Here is a 20,630-nt window from a genome sequence, read left to right as displayed (position 1 = left end):
TGGTTGAAATACACAAATGATTTTTTTTAACGTGTCCATTACTTTGGCTTTAAATTTTTCCTTCATTCACTGCTTTCTCTAGGAGCAAGGCTGATTTGAGGCTCTGCCTTCTCCCCACTCACCAGAGAGCAGTGTTGCCAGCAGTGCAGGAATACCACTGCACCAACAAAAAGAAACAGATGGGATGCCTGGGTGGCTCAGTCAGTGAAGCATCCAACTCGATTTCAGCTCAAGTCATGATCTCACAGTTCGTGAGATCGAGCCCTGCACAGAAAAAGAGAGAGAGAGAGAGAGGAGCAGTGGGAAGAGGAGGGTAGTTGAATGAATGATCCAGAAAGATTTGACTTGCTTAATTCCCTTCCATGCTGTCCTTTCCTCCCTGCCATTCCATGTGACTATCACCTCACTGCTTCAAGAGGGTAAAGGTCAGGATGAAAGCCTAAAAACTACTGTGCAAAACTATGTGCATAAACATCAATCAGTCTCCCAATTTGATTTTTTTAACAGCTCGCCAGCTTCCTCACACCCCTGGACATCATGCTTGGACTGCTGGCTGCAGCAGCACACGATGTTGACCACCCAGGAGTGAACCAGCCATTTTTGATCAAAACTAACCACCATCTCGCCAATCTATACCAGGTAAGGGAACCCAACATTGAGGCACAGTTCAGCCAACTGCCTTAGGCCCAGTCCTGGAGCCTGAGTCTCATCTTTGGAGTTAACCTTTTTTCAGGGCCAGCCTCAGTGACCACAGCCACAGAGCATGGATTTGAAATAGGTCTAGGATATCCCAAGCTAGATTAAATTGGTATCACAAGGTAGATGAAATTGTCCAATGTAAAACAGGATCTCTGAGCCTACCCTCTCAGATGTGAGAATATCTGTCTCCCTGGACACCGTCTCATATATAATGGCCAATTGAAGCCAGTCCTTGTAGGACCTCTATAAACGATACTTCCCAGCTCCAATCCTAATTCAAATTTATGTCTTTAAGGCATTTCTGAACTTGACTGGCCTCTAGGTCAGAGTATGTTATCAAAGACAATAGGCATATTTTGTTGTTCTAAAATAGGTCAGCAGTATGAGTAGGTTGGCCTGGAGAACTTTTATCTCTGATGTTATTTAAAACAGTAAACTTTAAATCATAAATGAATAACTCCCAGAATTTTTAGTATGGGTCTTTGGAGACCTTTGGTTGTCTGTCACAAAATCATTGCAAACAAGGTAGTCATTGATCTCAATTTTAGTAGATCTTTTGAAAAAACACAGTGCTGAAAAATTCCTGACAGATCCCTGTAAAGCACAAGTGGAACTTGAAAAAAAGAAAAAAAAAAAAAAAAAAAAAAAGCCTTTTTCCATCCAATTGATTAGCTTTTAACATCAGTAGGAACTGGCATTCCAAGGTTTATGGATCCACGTGGCCAGCCAGCACCCAGAGCCTGGATAGATGTAGCCACATAGAGGGGACAGGATGACAGAACTAAGAAAGATTTTGTTGATGAGCTATAAATTAAACAAAGAAAAATAAAAAATAAAGCTAAACTTTCTAAAGCATCTCACAAGCTAAATTTATTACTTAGAAAAACATAGACCTGAATAATGGGACTGAAAGCCCCCAGATGGATTTTCTATTCCTGTCAATTCTGTTTTTTTCAAATGTCTTTTATTAGACAAAGGAAATCAATCAACAAAATTGGCTACTTGATCCATTCCCATATAAAGTAAATGCTTACATAATTCTAGTTTCTCATCACCATGTAAATTATGTCAATGAAGTTTAAGAGAGTATCAGCTGTGGGGCACTTGGATGGCTCAGTAAGTTAAACTTCTGACTCTTGATTTTGGCTCAAGTCATGATCTCATGATCTGTGAGATAGAGCCCCAAGTCGGGCTCTGCACTAACGGCATGGAACCCACTTGGGATTCTGTCTCTCCCTCTCTACCTGCTCTCGCCCTTATGTGCTCTGTCTCTCTCTCTCTCTCTTTCTCTCTCAAAATGAATCAATCAATCAACGAGAGTATCAGCTGCTACTGACTGATTTGTACATAAAATGAGAGTCGTAAAACTGTACTTTGACATGTAATATATATAAAACGTGTAATGAATTCACTTTTAAGCAGGAAGTTAAAAAGAAATACGCCAGATGTTAAAAACAAGAAAGTAGTTGTAGAATTTAATAAGAATTAAGTACTCATTGCTAATTAACAAAAAATTATTCTCAAAGTAAAAACACTAGTCTATCTTGTTCAGATATTAAAATTGTTCTCAAAAAAATGAATTTCTTACCCAAACGTTTGAAGTGCAGATACCTTTTAATAGTTCTTATTTTAATCTCTTTGTTAAAGATAAACATTCCAGTACAACCAAATTCTTCAGCCTTTTCAATGCAACAAATAGTCTTGTATGTTTTTAATCAGCAGCTACTTATTGCATCTGTCATACGGTACACTAAGATCTAGGAGTACAATGATGGATAAAATGTAATCTCTGCCCTCAAACATTTGCTCAAACTCAGATGTTCAAAATGTGCAAAATCTGAGAAGACTTAATCTCAGTTTGAAAGTTTGGGGACTTAGCTAAAGGTATACGTATAGATACAATTTTTTTAAGTCTTGAAAGAATAAATACCGGCTCTGTTCTTTGTATCCAAAATGTTACTATAATAACGCGAGCCAGTATTTTTTCTAGCAGTAAATTTGTCCATCTGAATTGTCTGGCCTGATCCTTGATAGGAAAGACAAGGATCCTTTTCATAATAACTAAAAAGAAGTTGGGATATAGGACTTGAAAACCATATACGAGATATTGTCTTCATCAGTATCCTGCTCAACTGGTGTTAGGATCTCTTGGAAGCTAGATAGAGATTCTGGTCTTCAGGTTGTAAAAATAGTGTTAAAGGCAAACCAGGATCGCATAGTATCATCAACATAATGTCTACTATCTTAGAGCCGACGATGATAAAAGCTGAAATTTTTATCAGCCAAATTGGGATCTAACATATTAAAAGTAAAAATCGCTAAGAGGACCTGAAAATATTATGAGATTTCAATTCTGCCCCCAAAATTGCTGATGCCTTTTATATTTGGCTATATACCATTATTTATTAACTATCAGAGGGAATTTCAAAAAGGTAGTGAAAATTCTACGTCCAACACAGTTCAACAAATTATATAACTAACCTTTGTTCAATGCTTACTATGGTTCAAAAACTGTGCTGAACGCTTTTTATGTATTATATTATTTACTCTGCACAATAGTCCAGTTAACTGGATATTATTATCATACCTATTATTCAGAAAGAGGAGAAGTGATACTTAGGAAATTCAAGTGTTTTTCCTGAAAATAAATAGCTGATTAATGGCAAAGCTGGAATAAGTCTTTTGTCTCCAGAGCCAAAGTGAGCATTATACATACTGTCTCTAAAATTCACATTGATCACCTCCTTTCTGTGGGTAGGACACTAAGAGCTCTCCACCAGGTTTTCCTATTGCAGTGAGGGAGACAGAGGGGTTAGAGCCAAGTGGCTTCAAGTGGGAGGGACTTTGGGAAGTACTCTTCCGAGGGTGTGTAGCTACAAAGTGGGATGCAAAGACAGAAAGGGATTCCGCAGAGGGCTTGGGTGGAGAAAGAATGGTAAACTGAGCCGTGGCATGTAACATTTTGAGTAGCAGAGCTGAGAAGGGCACCCTAGAGGCAGCATGAGCTGGGGTACCTTGCGGATTAAAACCCACAACCCTAGAATAACCAAAAACAGACTGTGTCTGTGGCCGTTAGCTGGGCATAGTCCTGCCATAAACCATCCCTGCTCTCAGAGCAGTGTCTTGGGTATATTTTCATTAAGTATATATTCTCTCTTTTGTAGAAACTGTACATTAACTGTACAGAACATGACCTGGGTCAGAAAATATCTTCTCTGCACCAGGTTGCAGAGCAACTTGGCATAACTTCAGGTTTTCAATTTCAAGAAAAAAAGAGTGTGCCACATAACACATAAACTGAGCAAGACCATTTAACAACACGTGATATTTAAAATCTTTGCAAATGTAGACTTTCAGCTTACCAAGAACCTTTTAGGAAACTGTGTGCAGATTTCCAGAGGATATACCTATGCAAGTCTTTCTAGGGTAAGGATCCCTAACTTACACTCATATTTTAAAATGAGTTATAGATTCTGAAAATATTAAGAACCATGGTAATGAGTAAAAAATATGTCTATATACTATATATATTACACAATGTATTATAAATATGTATATACACTATATATATTATGCAATATATTGTGAATATATATACACACACAAAAATTATACACACCCACACACACACATTTGGTTAATGAGAATCCAGTAGAGAAGATGTGCCAGGAATTATGTGGGTTGAGAACACCCTGTGCGTGACTTTGCTACAATCTAGCCTTACTATAAATGAGATAAAATAGAAGAGAGCTTCCTCTCCCTCCTCTTGTTGGCTGTGCTCTTTTAGTTCTAATAAATAAGATCATTGCATAACTCCCAGCCTGTGCTTCTGCCCCGAGATAAAGAGAGAGCCAGGGCAGCTGGAGTGAAGGCCAGGTCAGAGGGCTCTCTCCCATTGTCTGCTATCTGGACCGGACTCATTTGCTGAATTGCCAACCCAACTTCAACATGAAAGTGATAAAGGCACTTCCACCTGGCACCTCTCTCATCAGACTGGAAGCCATCCAGTTGCCCATGGTGGGTTGAGAAAGGAACATGTGAGAGATTGAACTAAGCATTTATCTTGTGTCCCTCCACCCTGCAAGTCCCCAACACACAATTGCACAGCAATTGAGCAAAGTAACCATTGAATCAGATAAGATATTGGCTACTACAATTGCAGAAAGAATCACTTTCACCTCAATTTCAAGTTTAATTTCTTTCGAGAAGAGGCCAACTAACTACTGACAGAACAACCTAATGAATAAAATAATTAATAATTAATTGTTCCTTACAGCCTAATATAATGTTTCATAATATTACATTCCATACTGTCTTGCAGAAGTTTATAATCATTTTTCTTAGTTACTTATCGCAAGCACTAAGAGCAGGTCAGCATTTTTCACCACTTTTTACTCTTAATGACTCTGAGCCATAAATATGAAGTTGACAGAGCCTGCCACACGGTCCTATGACCGCTACTCAAATAAGCAACTGCCAAGATTATACATAACCTCACAATTTCTGCTGTCTGAAAGGTGTTTTTGGCAAGTAGTGTGAAAATTGTAGGAAGGAGGTTTAAATTGGATCTTCTGTTTCATAAAGTTTCTGCTGTTCACAGTGAGGTAACTGGCATGTTGCCTGTCCGTGGCCCTCATCTGAACACAGGCCTGCCCCACAGGACAGTACTTAATGTCCAGTTTCCTTGGTCTCAGAGCAGTATCTTGGGAAGATGCCGATTGACCAAGAAAAAGATTTCTTGCAACAGGCAGTAAATATGGCAGTGCTACAGCTTTTCCAAGGGCCACGGTCTTTAGGATTCAAGGAGACCACCTGGCTTGTTAGGGAAGAGCTCAGCATCTCTGTGATCTCCTAGAGTCTTGCTTCTCTGGTTCATGAGCAATTAAAAATGAAGACACAGATGATGTTCCTATTGTTGTTTTTCTTCCTGTGTCCTCTGTTTTAAAAGGTGTCATTCACTCTGATTCCTATGGTACACCAGACCTCTCAGCTTATCAACAGATTTTAGTCAAAGAAAGAGATGAATGGTGGAGGGGGGTGGGGGGGACAGTTTAAAGCCACCTTGTAGGATAGCAAATCTGCTCTGCCAGATTCTCTTTGACAAACAGACTCTTGATTTAATTTGAAAACCTGGGTTGGTGGTTTATTAAATGCCAGATGTGAAGCTATTCAGGAACAAAAGGATTGTTTTCTTCTTAGGGTGTATGATATCTTGACAATTCCGCAAAAAGGGAAATACAGGTTTTGCCATACGGGTTTTAAGAGTTTTATTTTTCCGAATTAAAATTCTAATAAGCCTTGTTATTTCCAATATGCTTTGTTACCTACAAAGGTAGCTATATACTCTTTCAACTCTAAGCTGACGATCGTCTTTGAAATTACAAATATGAAGAGTTAGGGACACGAGAGCACACTGTCGTGAAGATGGTGCGACACTGCTGAGCCGATGTGGTCCCTGATGCAGGCCTCCAAACAGGGCGGGGATTTCAGCAGATACTCAAGTTGCGTCATTTCATCCCATGTTCAGATCTTTACCAGCATTTCAGATTATTTTCTTCTTTTTTCAATCTGCCCTTTGCTACTACTAGTCTTTGAGCCACTGTGAAAGCCAGGTGAGCCTATGGTCACTGAGCCATCCTCCTGTTAGCGAGGACACAGATAACTGGCCGCTTCCTGTGAAGCACCAGGATGTCCGCACCTGCTCACTGCAACCTCTCCCCTGAGTGCATTGCACCAACATTATCTCCTTCTCCACACACAGCCTGGCCTGGCTCCAACTCCTTCTGCTGTGCAGCCAGGATGAGTTTCCTGAAACTCAAGTCTGACCCCACGGGTGACTGCTTAAAACCCCATTTCCCTCAGGATTGAGTCCAAGGATCCTAACATGATTTGCAAACCCTGTTGTGATCTGGCCCTGTTACGCTTTCCAGCTTCTTTTCCTGCTATTACTCAACTAGGCCTCTGTGCATCATCCAGTCCGAACTACCAAACATATCACTCACTCTTTTATTCATTCAACAAATATTCATTGAGTGCTTAATACACACCAGGTGCTGGGAATATAGAAGATGAACAAAACAAATAAAAACCCCTGCTTTCTACTAGGGGAAACACAATAACTGAGTCAAATTTGTAATATGTTAAAAGTGATCATTTTTAGTGATAAAAAAATAAAACAGGGAAGGAAGTATCCCTCTTGCTTACAGGTTTTCACACACATGCTCTTCCTTGTGCTGATTTTAATGAAATGTATTCCTCTCCACTGACTGTACTTTCTGATTCCTCTCTAACTCACTCATCCGTTTGAGCTCAATTTGGACATATCTTTTTCCCAAAAGCCTTCTTTTTCTTTAAAAGCCCATTTTTGGGGTACCTGGGTGGCTCAGCGAGTTAAGCATCCTACTCTTGACTTCATGGTCATAGGATCGAGCCCTGCATTGGTCTCTGCATTTGCTTAAGAGGGTCTCTCTCTTTCTCTCTCCCTCTGCCCCTCCCTTGCTCATGCTCTCTCACTCTCTCTCAAAAAAGTAAATAAATAAAAGCCCATTTCCCATGCTTTTCCTGTAAGAGTTCAAAGTCCTTCATCACTTACCTTATCACAGTGTTCATGTCTCTAAATTGCCATTGCCTGATCGGAAGTCCACATTCCCTGCCCCCAACCCCCCCAAATTGTCTGAAAGCTTCTAGAAACCTACCTCATTCCCTGCTGTATCCTCAGCATCTGGCACAGTCCTGGTGTTCAGTGAATATTTGTTGGGTGGTAGGAGGTTTGCTGGATGAGTAAGCAGAAGGATGGATGGATGGATGGATGGATGGACAGATTGGATCCATGCAGGAGCAAAGACAGAACCTGAGTAACATTGAGAGATCAGAAATATTGGCAACAGCAAGTGCATGCAGAGACCTAGAGTGGAAATCTGACAAGCAGAGTCAATAACACTCAGACAGGGAGACCACAAAATCAAGACACACACTTCCACACTTCACTTCTTATTGATCATTAAGTTCTTATCACGTGAAGAATGAAAAGGATTGAATGAAAAATTATTTATGATGATTTTCTGATTTGTTTACCTTGGAATTGACAAATGCTATCTGATATATGTTATTTCTGGAGTATGTCTGATCCTGGATATCTACGAATGAGTAGTGGGAAAGAGCCCATCACTGTAATAATTCTAAAAATCTCTTTGCCTTTCACCTCAATATAAGGGTTTCCCATCAGAAGACCCCAAGTCTGGCTTCTTTCAGATACTGACTAAAAAAAAATTAACAGGACTCTTTTCTTGTAACAGTTATTTAAGCTTTTGTAGCTACCGAACTTTAAGGTTTCAGAAATTAATTACTATATCCACTCAACAAAGATTGACTTGTTTAAGTGGCACTGTGCCACATAGCAGGGCACGGAGATAAATAAGATATGCTCCCTGTTCTCAATGGCAATCATGTATGGCAGCAGTTTTCAGACCAGGCCTGTGTGCCCAGGGGAATACACAAAGCCTTTCCATGGGGGCACACAGGTAGGAAGAGGGGTAACAGAATGCATCTTAAGGTCTTTACGCTGACCTGCCTGGACTGTGCTTGCAGACCAGTCAAGCCACTTCTGTATTTCTGCTCTTCTCACTTTACAAAAGAAGAGCCCATCTCTCACCCACCCCACATATTGCATATTGCCTGATTGCACCCATATTGTATCTTGTCCCAACAAAGGAGCAACTAAAAATATTAAAGGAAGTCTCCTACAGTTGAGAGATTATCACTCTCCCAACCATCTCATAAATAGATGTATTGCCAGAAAAGTTTTGTTCCTAGCCACAATTTTTTTTCCAGATTTGCAACATACATGTATTTTGATCAATCATAACAATTGCATTGTAAACTCAAAGCTGGAAAAACATTTCCTACTGAGAGTCTGATGTTAGAAATACTTTTTAAATTAAAATTTCCGTGTGTGTACTTATTTCTGTTGCAGAGAAATATGATCAGGTGACAATAAAAGAATTTCACACACAAAAATATATTTCATTAAAATAAAATTCTATGGGGAAATAGAATGGAAATATAAGTTCTAGAAGGAAAAGAATCCATTTAAAATTCTAACTCAAAGAATAAATTATTCATATGTGGTTTTTTTCAACAGGTGATAAATGAGGATTAAATGCCTTTGGTATTTAGATTTCCTTAGATACATTTAATACAGAAAAGAGTGATACGATGATTTTATATTAAAACACCAGTAGTTGCAAATATGCAGAGCATTATATCTTGTGTTACCATTGAAATCTATGATTTAAAAATTTTTTTGATGTTTATTCCTTTTTGAGAGAGAGAGAGCAGGGGAAAGGCAGAGAGAGAGAGGGAGACACAGAATCTGAAGCAGGCTCCAGGCTCTGAGCGGTCAGCATAGAGCCCAATGTGGGGCTCGAACTCACAAACTGCGAGATCATGATCTGAGCTGAAGTCGGACGCTTAACCAACTGAGCCACCCAGGCACCCTGGAATCCATGATTTTAGATACCGATTTTAAAAGCTACACGAAGAGCATAGTTTTTCAAAGTTATTTTCAGGAGTAAATGAACAAACACCTGTGAAGATCACTGATATGTGGGAACCAGCCAGTGAACAAAGTTGCTATGAAGTGTCTTGAACACCAGGAGATAAGCTTGGGGGGGGGGGGGGCGTGCAAGAGGGAGCTGTCAGTTCTGTTTAGAGAACTAAGAAAGTCTTTCCCAGCAGATAGCAGTGGTTCATCTTAGAAGTAAGAAGTGTGCGTGGAAGGCAGGGAGCAGGTATGGGTGGGTGGGTGCACACACACACACACATTTTCGACTTTGTTAGGTGACACTCTTTTTGGAGTCATAAAATTCTTTGCTATCACCCTTATACAAAAACCAAGCATGCTTATAGGTCAAAACATTGAGAAGGCTTTTCATTAACTCTTCCAGCGTAAAATGGAAGGTAGTAAATTAACTTTAAATTACTTGATACATTAGTGATGTAAACAAGGACAGAAGTTTATCTCTATCCTCCGTAAAAGAAGCCTGGAGGTTGGCAGGTCAGAGCAGGCACAGGGGCTTCACAAAATTAAGGATGAGGGGACCAAGAGTCCTTTTAGTTCTGTAGGTTACTACCGTCACGAGGATGTGACACTTGTCATCATTGCCCGAGAGAGCTGCTGGAGCTCTAGCTATCCCTTCTGCGTTCCAGACAGTGAGAAGGAAGAATGGGGAAAAAACAAAGAGGCCTTTGCCAGAGAAGTCAGTTCCCTTTAAACAAGTTTCCCAGAAATCCCACACATTTCTGCTTACATTTAATGAGTCAGAATGTAGGCAACTGATGCCACCTAATTATAAAGGAGGCTGGAAAATGTTATCTTTGAGACAGCCATGAGACCAGGTAAAAACTGAGGCTCTGTGAGTAAGGAGAAAAAGAAAACAGATTGAGGGGGTGAACACTGAGTAGTCTCTGCTACACCTGATGCTTGATTTTAAAGCTGAGACTATCAGAATGATGAATCGGCATGGTCTTTCCCTTTATGTGACATTCCGTCTCCAGTCCATGAATCACTGCAACACTCATGCGAGTATTTTACTTCCCTTTTCTTGTTTTGGTCACTGCTTGGGCTGTTAGATATTTCCACTGTAATGCCCACGTGTCCAACAGGTATCTCGAACTTGACCTGGCCAACACTGAACTCCTGTAAACCCTCTCCACCCACAGCCTGCCCACCACAGGTGATGGGAATGCCATCCTTCCAGTTGTTCAGGCCCAAAACACTGCAGCCATCCCTGCAGAGCCAGATTAACCACCAAGACAAGTCTTCACTGTCTCTTGCCGGGATGACTGCTTTTACCCCCCAAATAGCCTGCTACACCTGCTTGTACACTTATTTCCACCAAAGTCCATTTGCAACATAGCAGCCTAAGTAATCTTATTTATTTTTTTCAATATATGAAATTTATTGTCAAATTGGTTTCCATACAACACCCAGTGCTCATCCCAAAATGTGTCCTCCTCAATACCCATCACCCACCCTTCCCTCCCTCCCACCCCCCATCAACCCTCAGTTTGTTCTCAGTTTTTAAGAGTCTCTTATGCTTTGGCTCTCTCCCACTCTAACCTCTTTTTTTTTTCCTTCCCCTCCCCCATGGGTTTCTGTTAAGTTTCTCAGGATCCACCTAAGAGTGAAAACATATGGTATCTGTCTTTCTCTGTATGGCTTATTTCACTTAGCATAACACTCTCCAGTTCCATCCACGTTGCTACAAAGGGCCATATTTCATTCTTTCTCATTGCCACATAGTACTCCATTGTGTATATAAACCACAATTTCTTTATCCATTCATCAGTTGATGGACATTTAGGCTCTTTCCATAATTTGGCTATTGTTGAGAGTGCTGCTATAAACATTGGGGTACAGTGCCCCTCTGCATCAGTACTCCTATATCCCTTGGGTAAATTCCTAGCAGTGCTATTGCTGGGTCATAGGGTAGGTCTATTTTTAATTTTTTGAGGAACCTCCACACTGTTTTCCAGAGTGGCTGCACCAATTTGCATTCCCACCAACAGTGCAAGAGGGTTCCCGTTTCCTAAGTGATCTTATTTAAATTTTACATAATTTCCTTCCCCTTGCAGTGGCCCCTTATCTCTCTCAGAGTAAAAACCAAAATCCTTACAACGGCCAGAAGGCCATGCATGATCTGGTCTCTCATTGTCCGACTTCTTATCCTAATACTTTCTCTCTCACACTCTCTCTTACCTTCAAGCCTTTGTTCAAATCTTACCTCTTACCCAACTACCTTACCAGCCCCACCCTCAAAGGCTCTCAAATTTCTACTAGCCTGCTCATCTTTTCTCTATCTTCTAATAGTAAATTGTTGTTTATTATCTGCCTCTCCCCATCCCTGCCACCACTATTTCTCTGTCTGTTTTGTTTGTTGATGTACTCAGTGCCTAGAAGATAGTAAGTGCTCAATGTGTTTATTGAATGAAATCAAGTAATTTGTCCAAGAATGTATTTTGTAAGTTAATAGAAAGCACTTTCTCTGTGCAAGGCTTAGAGTGGACTGGATACAAAAGGAACAAGACAGACTTTCTACTCACATGTAGCTTATAATCTGGTAAGTGCATGAGTAACTCTGGCATACATCTATGGCACTGAGTCTAGCAGGACTCGGGACTTGAGGAATGCCAAAAGAAAGAGCTACATGACTCAGGGAAAAAGCAAGTCTGCCTCTGACTGGAATAATTCTAAACGGCTTTGTGGATGGAGTATTTCAAGTGGACTTTGAGAGACAGGTGATAGTTTGATAAGTCAATACAGAGAAAGAGGGGTTAGAGGATCATAAATCACCTTGGAAGACATGAACTTAACAAAAGGACGCTGAAAGGAGACTCATATATTAATAATTTAATAATTACATCAATAATACATTGTCATCTTACTAATACAGCATCATTTATTTGGACTGTAAGAGCTTTAGAGGAAAGGAGAGGTAATGATATTCAATTATCTCAAACATGTAGGAACAGGATGGCAGCTGGGACAATTTTCTGATAGCATTGAATGCTGAGCGAAGGAGTTAGCCTTAATTTATCTGATAAAGAATCATGTAGGATTTAGAGCAGGGCATGGGAGAAAGCAGGTGGCATGATCGTACTGAAATTAAGTAAGGTCCCTGAGGGCAGCAGGGACCTTAATCTTTCCATTGTCAGTACCCACCATAGCACCTGGCATATTAATAGGTAGTCAAAAAATATTAGTTTATATTTCAACCAATGATTAAGGAGATGGTAAAAAAAAAAAAAACAAAAAACAAAAAACAAAAAACCTGTCCAGTGAACAAGCTGTAAGGAGGACGGATTCTGGAAGCTGTAGGGAGGACGGATTGAAGTAGGTTAGAATAAGAAGGATAATAAAGCACTGAAAAAGGGTCACTTCAATGAAAGGAAGGGATGGGCATTAGTGACTCCGTGTTGCAAGAACATGAGACCAACAGGTCTCATCACACATGAGGGCTAAAAGTGGCTGCCAGATGAGTTCTCCCCCAACACAGCTTCAGTCTACTCAACTCATAACGTTCCCACTACAAGAGTTTTCGCAGTGAAACTACATTTAAAGTTAAACATGAAGATTCCAATGTGGGGCTAGAAACTGACATCAAAATAAAATCATCAACCTTAGACCTTAAAGCAGCAACTATAGGTAACTTGTGGAAAATTAAGCATAACTGTAGGCCTTCATCAGTTTATAAATGTCAGGTTTCTGAATGCTTGGATATGGCCACACAGAGGAAATTCTTGGGAGGCAGCAAGGGGTGTGTGCAAAGCTTCAGCCTTGAGATCCGGCAGGCCTGGGTTTAAGGCCTTCTTCAACCACTCGCTAGCTGTGCAGCCCTTCAGAGAAACCTGAGATTTTTAGTATCTGTGAGTTAATGATAAAAACAGTAGAAAGTTATGTAAGGATTGAATGAGATCATGTAAACCAGTACATGTTGTACTAGCAGGTACACAGTAAGTGCTTCATAAATGTTAGGTCCCCCCCCCCTCTTTTTCTTATTGACTGGAATCCACTGAAGTACTCCTACTTCTAACACAGTTCTGGCCAAAATATACTTTTATTTATAACGACTGTTCCACGAAAAGTTGTGACTGTAATCATGTATTCTATTGTCTTTTATTCTGTGCCAGCCTCCAGGCTCACTCAGTTCCCTTCCACTTCCCCAGTGCTCATCTCTAAATATGGTCTCACAAGCCAATTTCTCAAGTATCCTTTTATCCTGTCTTCAGGAAAATTATTAATGAAGATGTAAAAATCAGGCAGGCATGAATAACAATGCTTAAGGCAACCCTCCAGACGCTCTTTTTTCCACTCAACGGGGATAAGGTGTCATTTATCATCAGGTCTTGTTACAGTTTTCTGGCCCCTTAAAAAACTCACATGAGGGCACTCATGGCCACATCTACGAGAATTAGTCTTGCAAGTGAGTGCTGATGAGTGACTGAACTAAATGTCACAGCAGTATAGAACATCGATGACATCACACTAACCTATCACTCTTGGCTCTCATAAATCTTTACAGTCAAAACAAATTAGTCTGGCACGTGATTTATAATAAACATTCTCTTGTGTTGTATGTGGCTCGTGCCCAAAAGGAGATAATAGACCAGTTGATAAAAGGGACAAAATTTCATCACTGCTTCAAACATAGTCAAGTGGTGAATAAATAGTAACTTCTTGGCAAGGAGAGAAACAAAGAGCAATAGAACAGCCTATACAGAGGACCTGATGATACAAGACTCTGCCTCATGAAGCTCATTCTACAAAGTCCTGGAGAGAAATCATTGTCTGGCGTTAGAACCAAGAACAGTTGACGTTTTCTTGAACTTGCTTTTTCCTAATGGACCCTAGACTGTATCACTCATGATGCTTCTCTGTTCTCATTTGCTGAAGAAGTTGAGCATTGTGTGGGTGACTCAGGTATAGCGGGGGGTGGGCATGATAATGGAATGTTTCCCCATCTGTCTCCTGGCTCCGTTTAGTCTCCTTGCTTCTTCCCTCTCACTTTTTTTTTTTTTTTTTGACTGTGGCAAAATTAACATAATACAAAGTTCACCATCTTCACCATTTTTTAATATTTATTTATTTATTTATTTATTTATTTATTTATTTAGAGAGTGAGAGGTAGGGAGGGACAGAGAGAGAGGGGAAGAGAACCCCAAGAAAGCTCTGTGCTGTCCACAAAGAGCCCATGCAGGGCTTGATCCCACGAACCATGAGATCGTGACCTGAGCCAAAATCAAGAGTCAGGTGTTTCATCAACTGAGCCACCCAGGCGGCCCACCATTGCTAAGTGTACAGTTCAATGGCATTAAGTGCATTGCCACCCTCCATCTCTAGAATTCTTTTCACCTTGCAAAGCTGAAACTCTGTACCCATTACATAACAACTCCCTATTACCCCAACTCCTGGCTATCTTCTGTCTTTATGAATTTGACTCTGAGTACCTCAGATAGGCAAAATCATGCAATACCTCCTTATTTTTAATGAATCGATCTTCCTGTGTTTTGTGTAAGTTTATAACCCCATATGAAAAAAAATGGAGAATGAATAAATAAATAAGAAAATAGAGCAAAAATATTTCCTAGGGACTAGAGGGGCTCTATTCTATTAGAATAAAGCACAATGGATTGTAAGAAATAGTCATTATTTAACCAGCTAGCTAATGTGTACACAGCAGCATATGTAAGATAACAATAAAGTCAGAAGAGAGATGGAACATAGTAGAGGTTCCCACAAGGGAAGAAATATCAAGATAATTGAAGAAGGAAGTAATTGTGGATTCAAACTCAGACCTAATGGGCCACATGCCAATATACTGGTCACGAAGATTATTGATAGTACTGCTTCCATGGCAGTGGTTTTCAAACTTGAGTTAACATAAAAATTACTTACCACAAACCTACCAAATCAAAACTGAGTTGACCGGGCCTCAGAAATCCGAGTATGTCACCAGCTTCCGAGGTGGTTCAGACACAGAAGGTTCTTATCAGTATTAAGAAACAATGGCCAGGGGGCACCTGGGTGGCTCAGTCGGTTACGTGTCTGACTCTTGATTTCAGCTCAGGTCACAATCTCATGCTTCGTGAGTTCGAGCCCCACATCAGGCTCTGTGCTGACAGCATGGAGCTTGCCTTGGGTTCTCTCTCTCTCTCTCTCTCTGCCCCTCCTCCCCTCTCTCTCTCAAAATAAATAAATAATTTTTAAAAAAGAAAGAAACGATGGTCAGTGCAGTAGATCAGAGTAGAGGTTGTGGGACCTGCCTCTGTTTAGCTGAGTAGTATAATCTTGGATAGTTATATATATAGCCACATGGGATCCATTACTACCTATTTTTACCTGCTTCACTTTTTTTCTTCTACGTTGAGTGCTGCCTGATTGAGCTACCCAAAATGGGGGCATTGGCAAGAGAGAATGACACCAGAAATAGACTCTCATTCAGTCCTCCAACGGAGAGTCACAAGGGTCAGCCCTGCCACTATCCCACCATCATGATAGGCCTTGTGGTGGTTTTCTTTCATGTTTCTTTTCTCGTCTGCCTCTTTGTCAGCAAGTATCAACTGGCTGAAATGAAAATACTCGGTGAAACTGTTCAGTGTGAAAGATCAGAATCTGACTTCTCTCTCATTTATAGCTTTAATTTTCTTTCTTTCTAGAATATGTCTGTGCTGGAGAATCACCACTGGCGATCTACAATAGGCATGCTTCGAGAATCAAGGCTTCTTGCTCACTTGCCAAAGGAAATGACGTAAGTGGCGTAGAGATGAAACATACTGATGTCCACACGTTGGAGATAAGCTGCTTTCTCTAGGGCATGCTTGAGACCCCAGGGCTGATGGCGGGGAGCCAGCCGGCTGTGCTTCCTGCCTGCGCTTGGTTGTCGATCAGAGGAGACTCAGTGTCAGTTACAGCAGCCCAGAATCCACGTCTCTCCCTGAGCTTTGAACGGGCCTTGGATAGTCTATGACCTGACATCAGGAAAAAGGATAATAAACAGCTCTCAGCTTTCACACTCTTCAGCATCAATGCTCCACTTTGTCAAATCCCTGTCTGTTATGTTAGCAAAATTGTCCTCCTATAAAGATCCAAATAATAAATATTTATCAAGCAGGAACACAGGAGATCTCAAGCTAGATTTAACACTAGTTCAATCAAGTTTGTTTTGTAATTGCCAATCTTAGCAAAAATAGAAGTCAGAAATTCTTTCCTGAAATGTCTTTTGTTAAGTAACTGAATTGGCCCCAGCCATTGTTTTGGCCATTAATTTACCTATGTCTGTTGCATTTTAAACAGAAGGGGAAATACTAGTTTCCTGGTCCACTGTTTGTTAGCCCAGGTATTTAGGCCAAGCCCTACTAAATCCAAAGCCATTGCCTCATTTTCCACGTGGTCCCTAATTAGTTGCTGTAACATCTTCCAAGGTCACCACTAATTCTGATCTGTTAAATTAAATGCACAGGGCCCAAGAGAGTTAAAAGAGTAGATAGATCCCTGCACCCTCCTTTCTGAAGAATTGCGAAGGGTGCATAAGTTAAAGTCAAGTGCCAAGTTGAGTCTATATAGAACAGGCAGTATGCTCTGGCTCATGCTTATTCCCGGCCTTGTGATACTATCTGGTGCTGTTCCCTAGCACCCAGAGGAATGTGGAATTTGCAGGAAGAACTTCAGTTCTGATAGCTTTTTACCTCCTGGGATGAAATAAAACCAATCTTCATGCACGGAATAAAATCCCGTGTTTTTTGCTACAGTGCTTGCAAAGATCAAAAGAATTAAATGCAAAAGAACTAAAAACTTGGGGTGCCTGGGAGGCGCAGTCAGTTGAGCATCCAACTCTTTATCTCAGCTCAGGTGATGCTCTCACAGTCCCTGAGTTGGAGCCCTGCATCAGACTTGGGGTTCTGTCTCTCCTTCCCTCTGCCCCTCCCTTGCTTGTGCTCACTCTCTCTGTCTCACTCTTTCTCTCTCTGTCTCTCAAAAATAAAATAAAATAAAATAAAATAAGAACTAAAAACTTGAGTAAGAAATCAAGTAAGAAAGAGAAGAAAGGAGGAGGAGGTAAGTGGCAGGGGCAGCTAAAGAAAGAAGAGAAGGGAAAGAAGGAGAGAGGGCAGACAAGGAAGAATAAAACTGAAGGAAAAAAGGAGGAAGAACGCAGGACCAGACTTGTTTCTGTAATACCAACACTAATCCTGCTGGTTGCTCAGTTATACTCATTTCCTGAGATACTCCTACGCATCCCTATGGATTCCAAATAAAATACCATATTTTTCTGTCTTTATGGGATGCAGTGTTATAAATCACTTTTGTAGAAAGAATAATTGTGATGCAAGAGTCTGAAAAGGGATGTGGTGGGAAGTACAGTGGCCAGTATTTGCATGCAGTTGCCTGTTTGTTCATGGTCTCAACCTGGCTGGTGATTACAGACATTTACTTTATACCTATTCATTAAACTCTGTGTGCTCAATGCACTCTACAAAGTAAAAGGATGTAAAGTATGACCCATATGCCCAAAACATTGGCGGGGGGGGGGGGGGGGGCAGAGGAGTAAAGAACGGGTTCAAACTTAAGCGACATCAACTTAATATAAACTGCTACATGCAGAAGATGTTATATACAAAAAATATATACTTAATTTTTAAAGATTAATTTTTAAAATTGCTATGGGTCTTGTCTTCCATTGATTACTTTCTATGTGTGAGGTAAAGCTTTAACTCGCTTATGTTTCCAAAATGTCTCATTTTCCTTATATACCATTTGTCGACTAACATATTGCTTGCCCGTTGGTTTTTAAGTGTCTTAACTACCTATTATTCTTTCTGAAGTTCCAGTAACTTTCTCCAGTCTGTTTTGTTCAATTGATGGATCTTTCCATACCATGTAGTATCAGCCATTATTATTGTCTTCCTTATTATTACTAATTATCATGCCCTTTCTCCATGCAAATCTGAATGTTTGAGCTGGCTTCAGCTCTTTAAAAGCACAACCTAAACTTCTGTGATTCTGTCAGTCTTTTTGTGTCCTACTTAAGGCATGCATGCAGTTTTTAGACGCACAGTTACCATGGCAACGTGTAAACTACCACAACTTTGTTCACTCGCGATTTCAATCACTCTCTACAGTTACTAGCATAGCTCCTGACCAAAGACAGAAGTGGTGGTGGAGGACAGACTGGCCCTTGGGCTCGGAGGGACTTGACTTTGAGTAACAAACAGAATCAAAGGCAGAAATGAGATTCTAAACCACCTGATGGTGACAGAATCAATCACCTACCTCAAAAGTATTTGCTTCGTGTGTGTGTTTTCTCTTTCCCTCTTGTGGATGCAGACAGGATATTGAACAGCAGCTGGGCTCCTTGATATTGGCAACAGACATCAATAGACAGAATGAATTTTTGACCAGGTTGAAAGCTCACCTCCACAATGAAGATTTAAGACTGGAGGATGTACACGACAGGCACTTTATGCTTCAGGTAAACAACAACAACAACAATAAAGGCCCTTATCCTTGCTGAGTAAAAGCACTTGGGGACATGATCGATAATTTTAGTACATGTGAGATGGAGTATCCCCCAGGGTAGAAGTTAGAGCGGTGACCTACTTTATTGAAAGCTCTGAGACACATGAAATTTTTAAGCGGTTTCCAAGCAAGCGAAATCTGGGTTTCATGTCAGTAAGTTGATAATATCTCACTTTTCCTTATCTGGTAACTGGTACCCCACATAGTAGCCCTGCTGGGGAATTGTATGTAGTAAGAATCTACAACATTTTGTGGCTTGATGTAAAATTGACCACGGTCATACCTGCGAGATTTAGAAATACTGTTTCTGTAACACAAAGATACATTATGTTAACTATGGCACAAACAAAAACTGAAAAACGAGTAGCCGTTCCTTCATATAAAACCTATTTAATCAAACCCTGCTTTACTTCCTGTTACTAGCTAAACTCATATTCTCACAAACATGTGTACCTAGTCTTGCCATTTTTAGACATCAATAAATAAACTATGTTAAGGTTAATTGAATGAACCGAATCGTATCAGGCCCAGTGCTTTTGGCTTCTTTCCACGGCAAGAAGCCATTTGTGGCAGGAGAAAAAGAGGACAAACGGACCTCAGAACTGGAAGTCTGACCTGGTGTCCAAACCACAGCCATTTTCTTGATCTTCCGTTTTCTCTCGTCTTCCTTCTTTCCTCCTGCCACAAAAGACTGGATGGAAGGACCCTGGATTCACGTACATAGACCAACTTTGACCAGGGAAACTGAACCGCGCCTTGCAGACTGAACAGAATAGTGTTTTTTTGTCCCATGCTTTCATGATGCCCCCTGCAGCTGTCCAAAGTGCCCCATCCTTCCCAGGAAATACCTCCTTCCCAGCTGTAGAACTACGTCTCCCTCCTTTTTTTCCAAACTAGTCTTTCTATTCCCGGAGTGTCACAACGATCAACCAGGTATCTGGTTTTCCTGACTCCAGCCAAGTTGGGAGTTGCTGAAAGATTTGGCCTGAAAATTTGCATTTCAAAGGGAAAGCTTGCTGACGCAAATGAATTGTAAATGAATTCCCAAAGGGCAGAACCTGGAGGACGCTTCTACCCCTTTCCTACTCTAGTAGTTACTGGCTTCCCCATTAACCAGAAAATAAAGGAACAATCAAATTTGTAAGTTAATATGATTGGGGCTTTCCCAGATGCCAGTGATTCTGTGATGCCAAGGAACTAGATCAAAACAAATAGGCACTGCTGGTGGGCAGGGCACGCTACCAGGAGCCCATCTCGGTGGTTGGTGGGGAAGGGTGAGAATCTACTTTTCTGGGAATTCATGGTAACCCTCTTAGGGTCAGCATTATTGACAAAAGCTGGCCTCCCCGATCCAGACCAGTGTGCGGTAAGCTTTGAGTTAGCTTTGCAAACAACACACTCCAAGGTTTGATAGGACTTAGCTCCCTGGACTGCAGTTTGAGCTTGCTTACACACAGACACGGGCACAGGAGGGCAAATAAATTGAAGCGATACATGGAGTCTGTCAATGTGGCCACTGTGAGAATGAGGTCCAAATGATCTCACTTGAGCCTGACCGGGCCCCTGCGGCTTCCTTGCCCATGAAGGGTGGGGCAGTAGAAGGAGCCAGGCCATGGCTTTCCTTGGCCTACCCACCCCAAGCCTCCTCCAGGAAGCTCCGTGTCCTTGGACGGTGGCTCTTCTCTCCTTCTCATAGCTATAAAGTGGGAATTCTGAATGAAGGTTTTGTGCGGCGGTGAGTAAGTGCTGTTTCCTGAAGAGGCACTCTGTAAACACGGGCTTGGTACCTGAGGCACACTGGCGGGTCGGACAGCCCCTTGGGCTTCGGATACATTTGCTGCTGAAGGATCATCCT

At 41.0% G+C, this 20,630-nt stretch overlaps 1 protein-coding gene across 4 annotated transcripts in view; it reads left to right on the top strand.

The window, feature by feature from the left end:
- PDE7B (phosphodiesterase 7B) overlaps positions 1-20,630 on the top strand; it is a 576,923-nt gene that overhangs the window by 543,890 nt on the left and 12,403 nt on the right. For all 4 annotated transcript variants that reach the window (XM_019420496.2, XM_019420494.2, XM_019420495.2 and 1 more), the window contains 3 exons: positions 508-639; positions 15,916-16,007; positions 18,584-18,728. In XM_019420496.2, the coding sequence (XP_019276041.2) occupies positions 508-639; positions 15,916-16,007; positions 18,584-18,728 (369 nt within the window). The remainder of the gene's footprint in view (positions 1-507; positions 640-15,915; positions 16,008-18,583; positions 18,729-20,630) is intronic.

Source organism: Panthera pardus, unplaced genomic scaffold (assembly GCF_024362965.1).
Source record: "Panthera pardus isolate Hobbes unplaced genomic scaffold, ASM2436296v1 HiC_scaffold_17, whole genome shotgun sequence".
NCBI classification, from domain to species: Eukaryota; Metazoa; Chordata; class Mammalia; order Carnivora; family Felidae; genus Panthera; species Panthera pardus.
The sequence above is the reverse complement of the archived record's forward strand: the minus strand, read 5'-3'. Positions and strand labels throughout refer to the sequence as shown.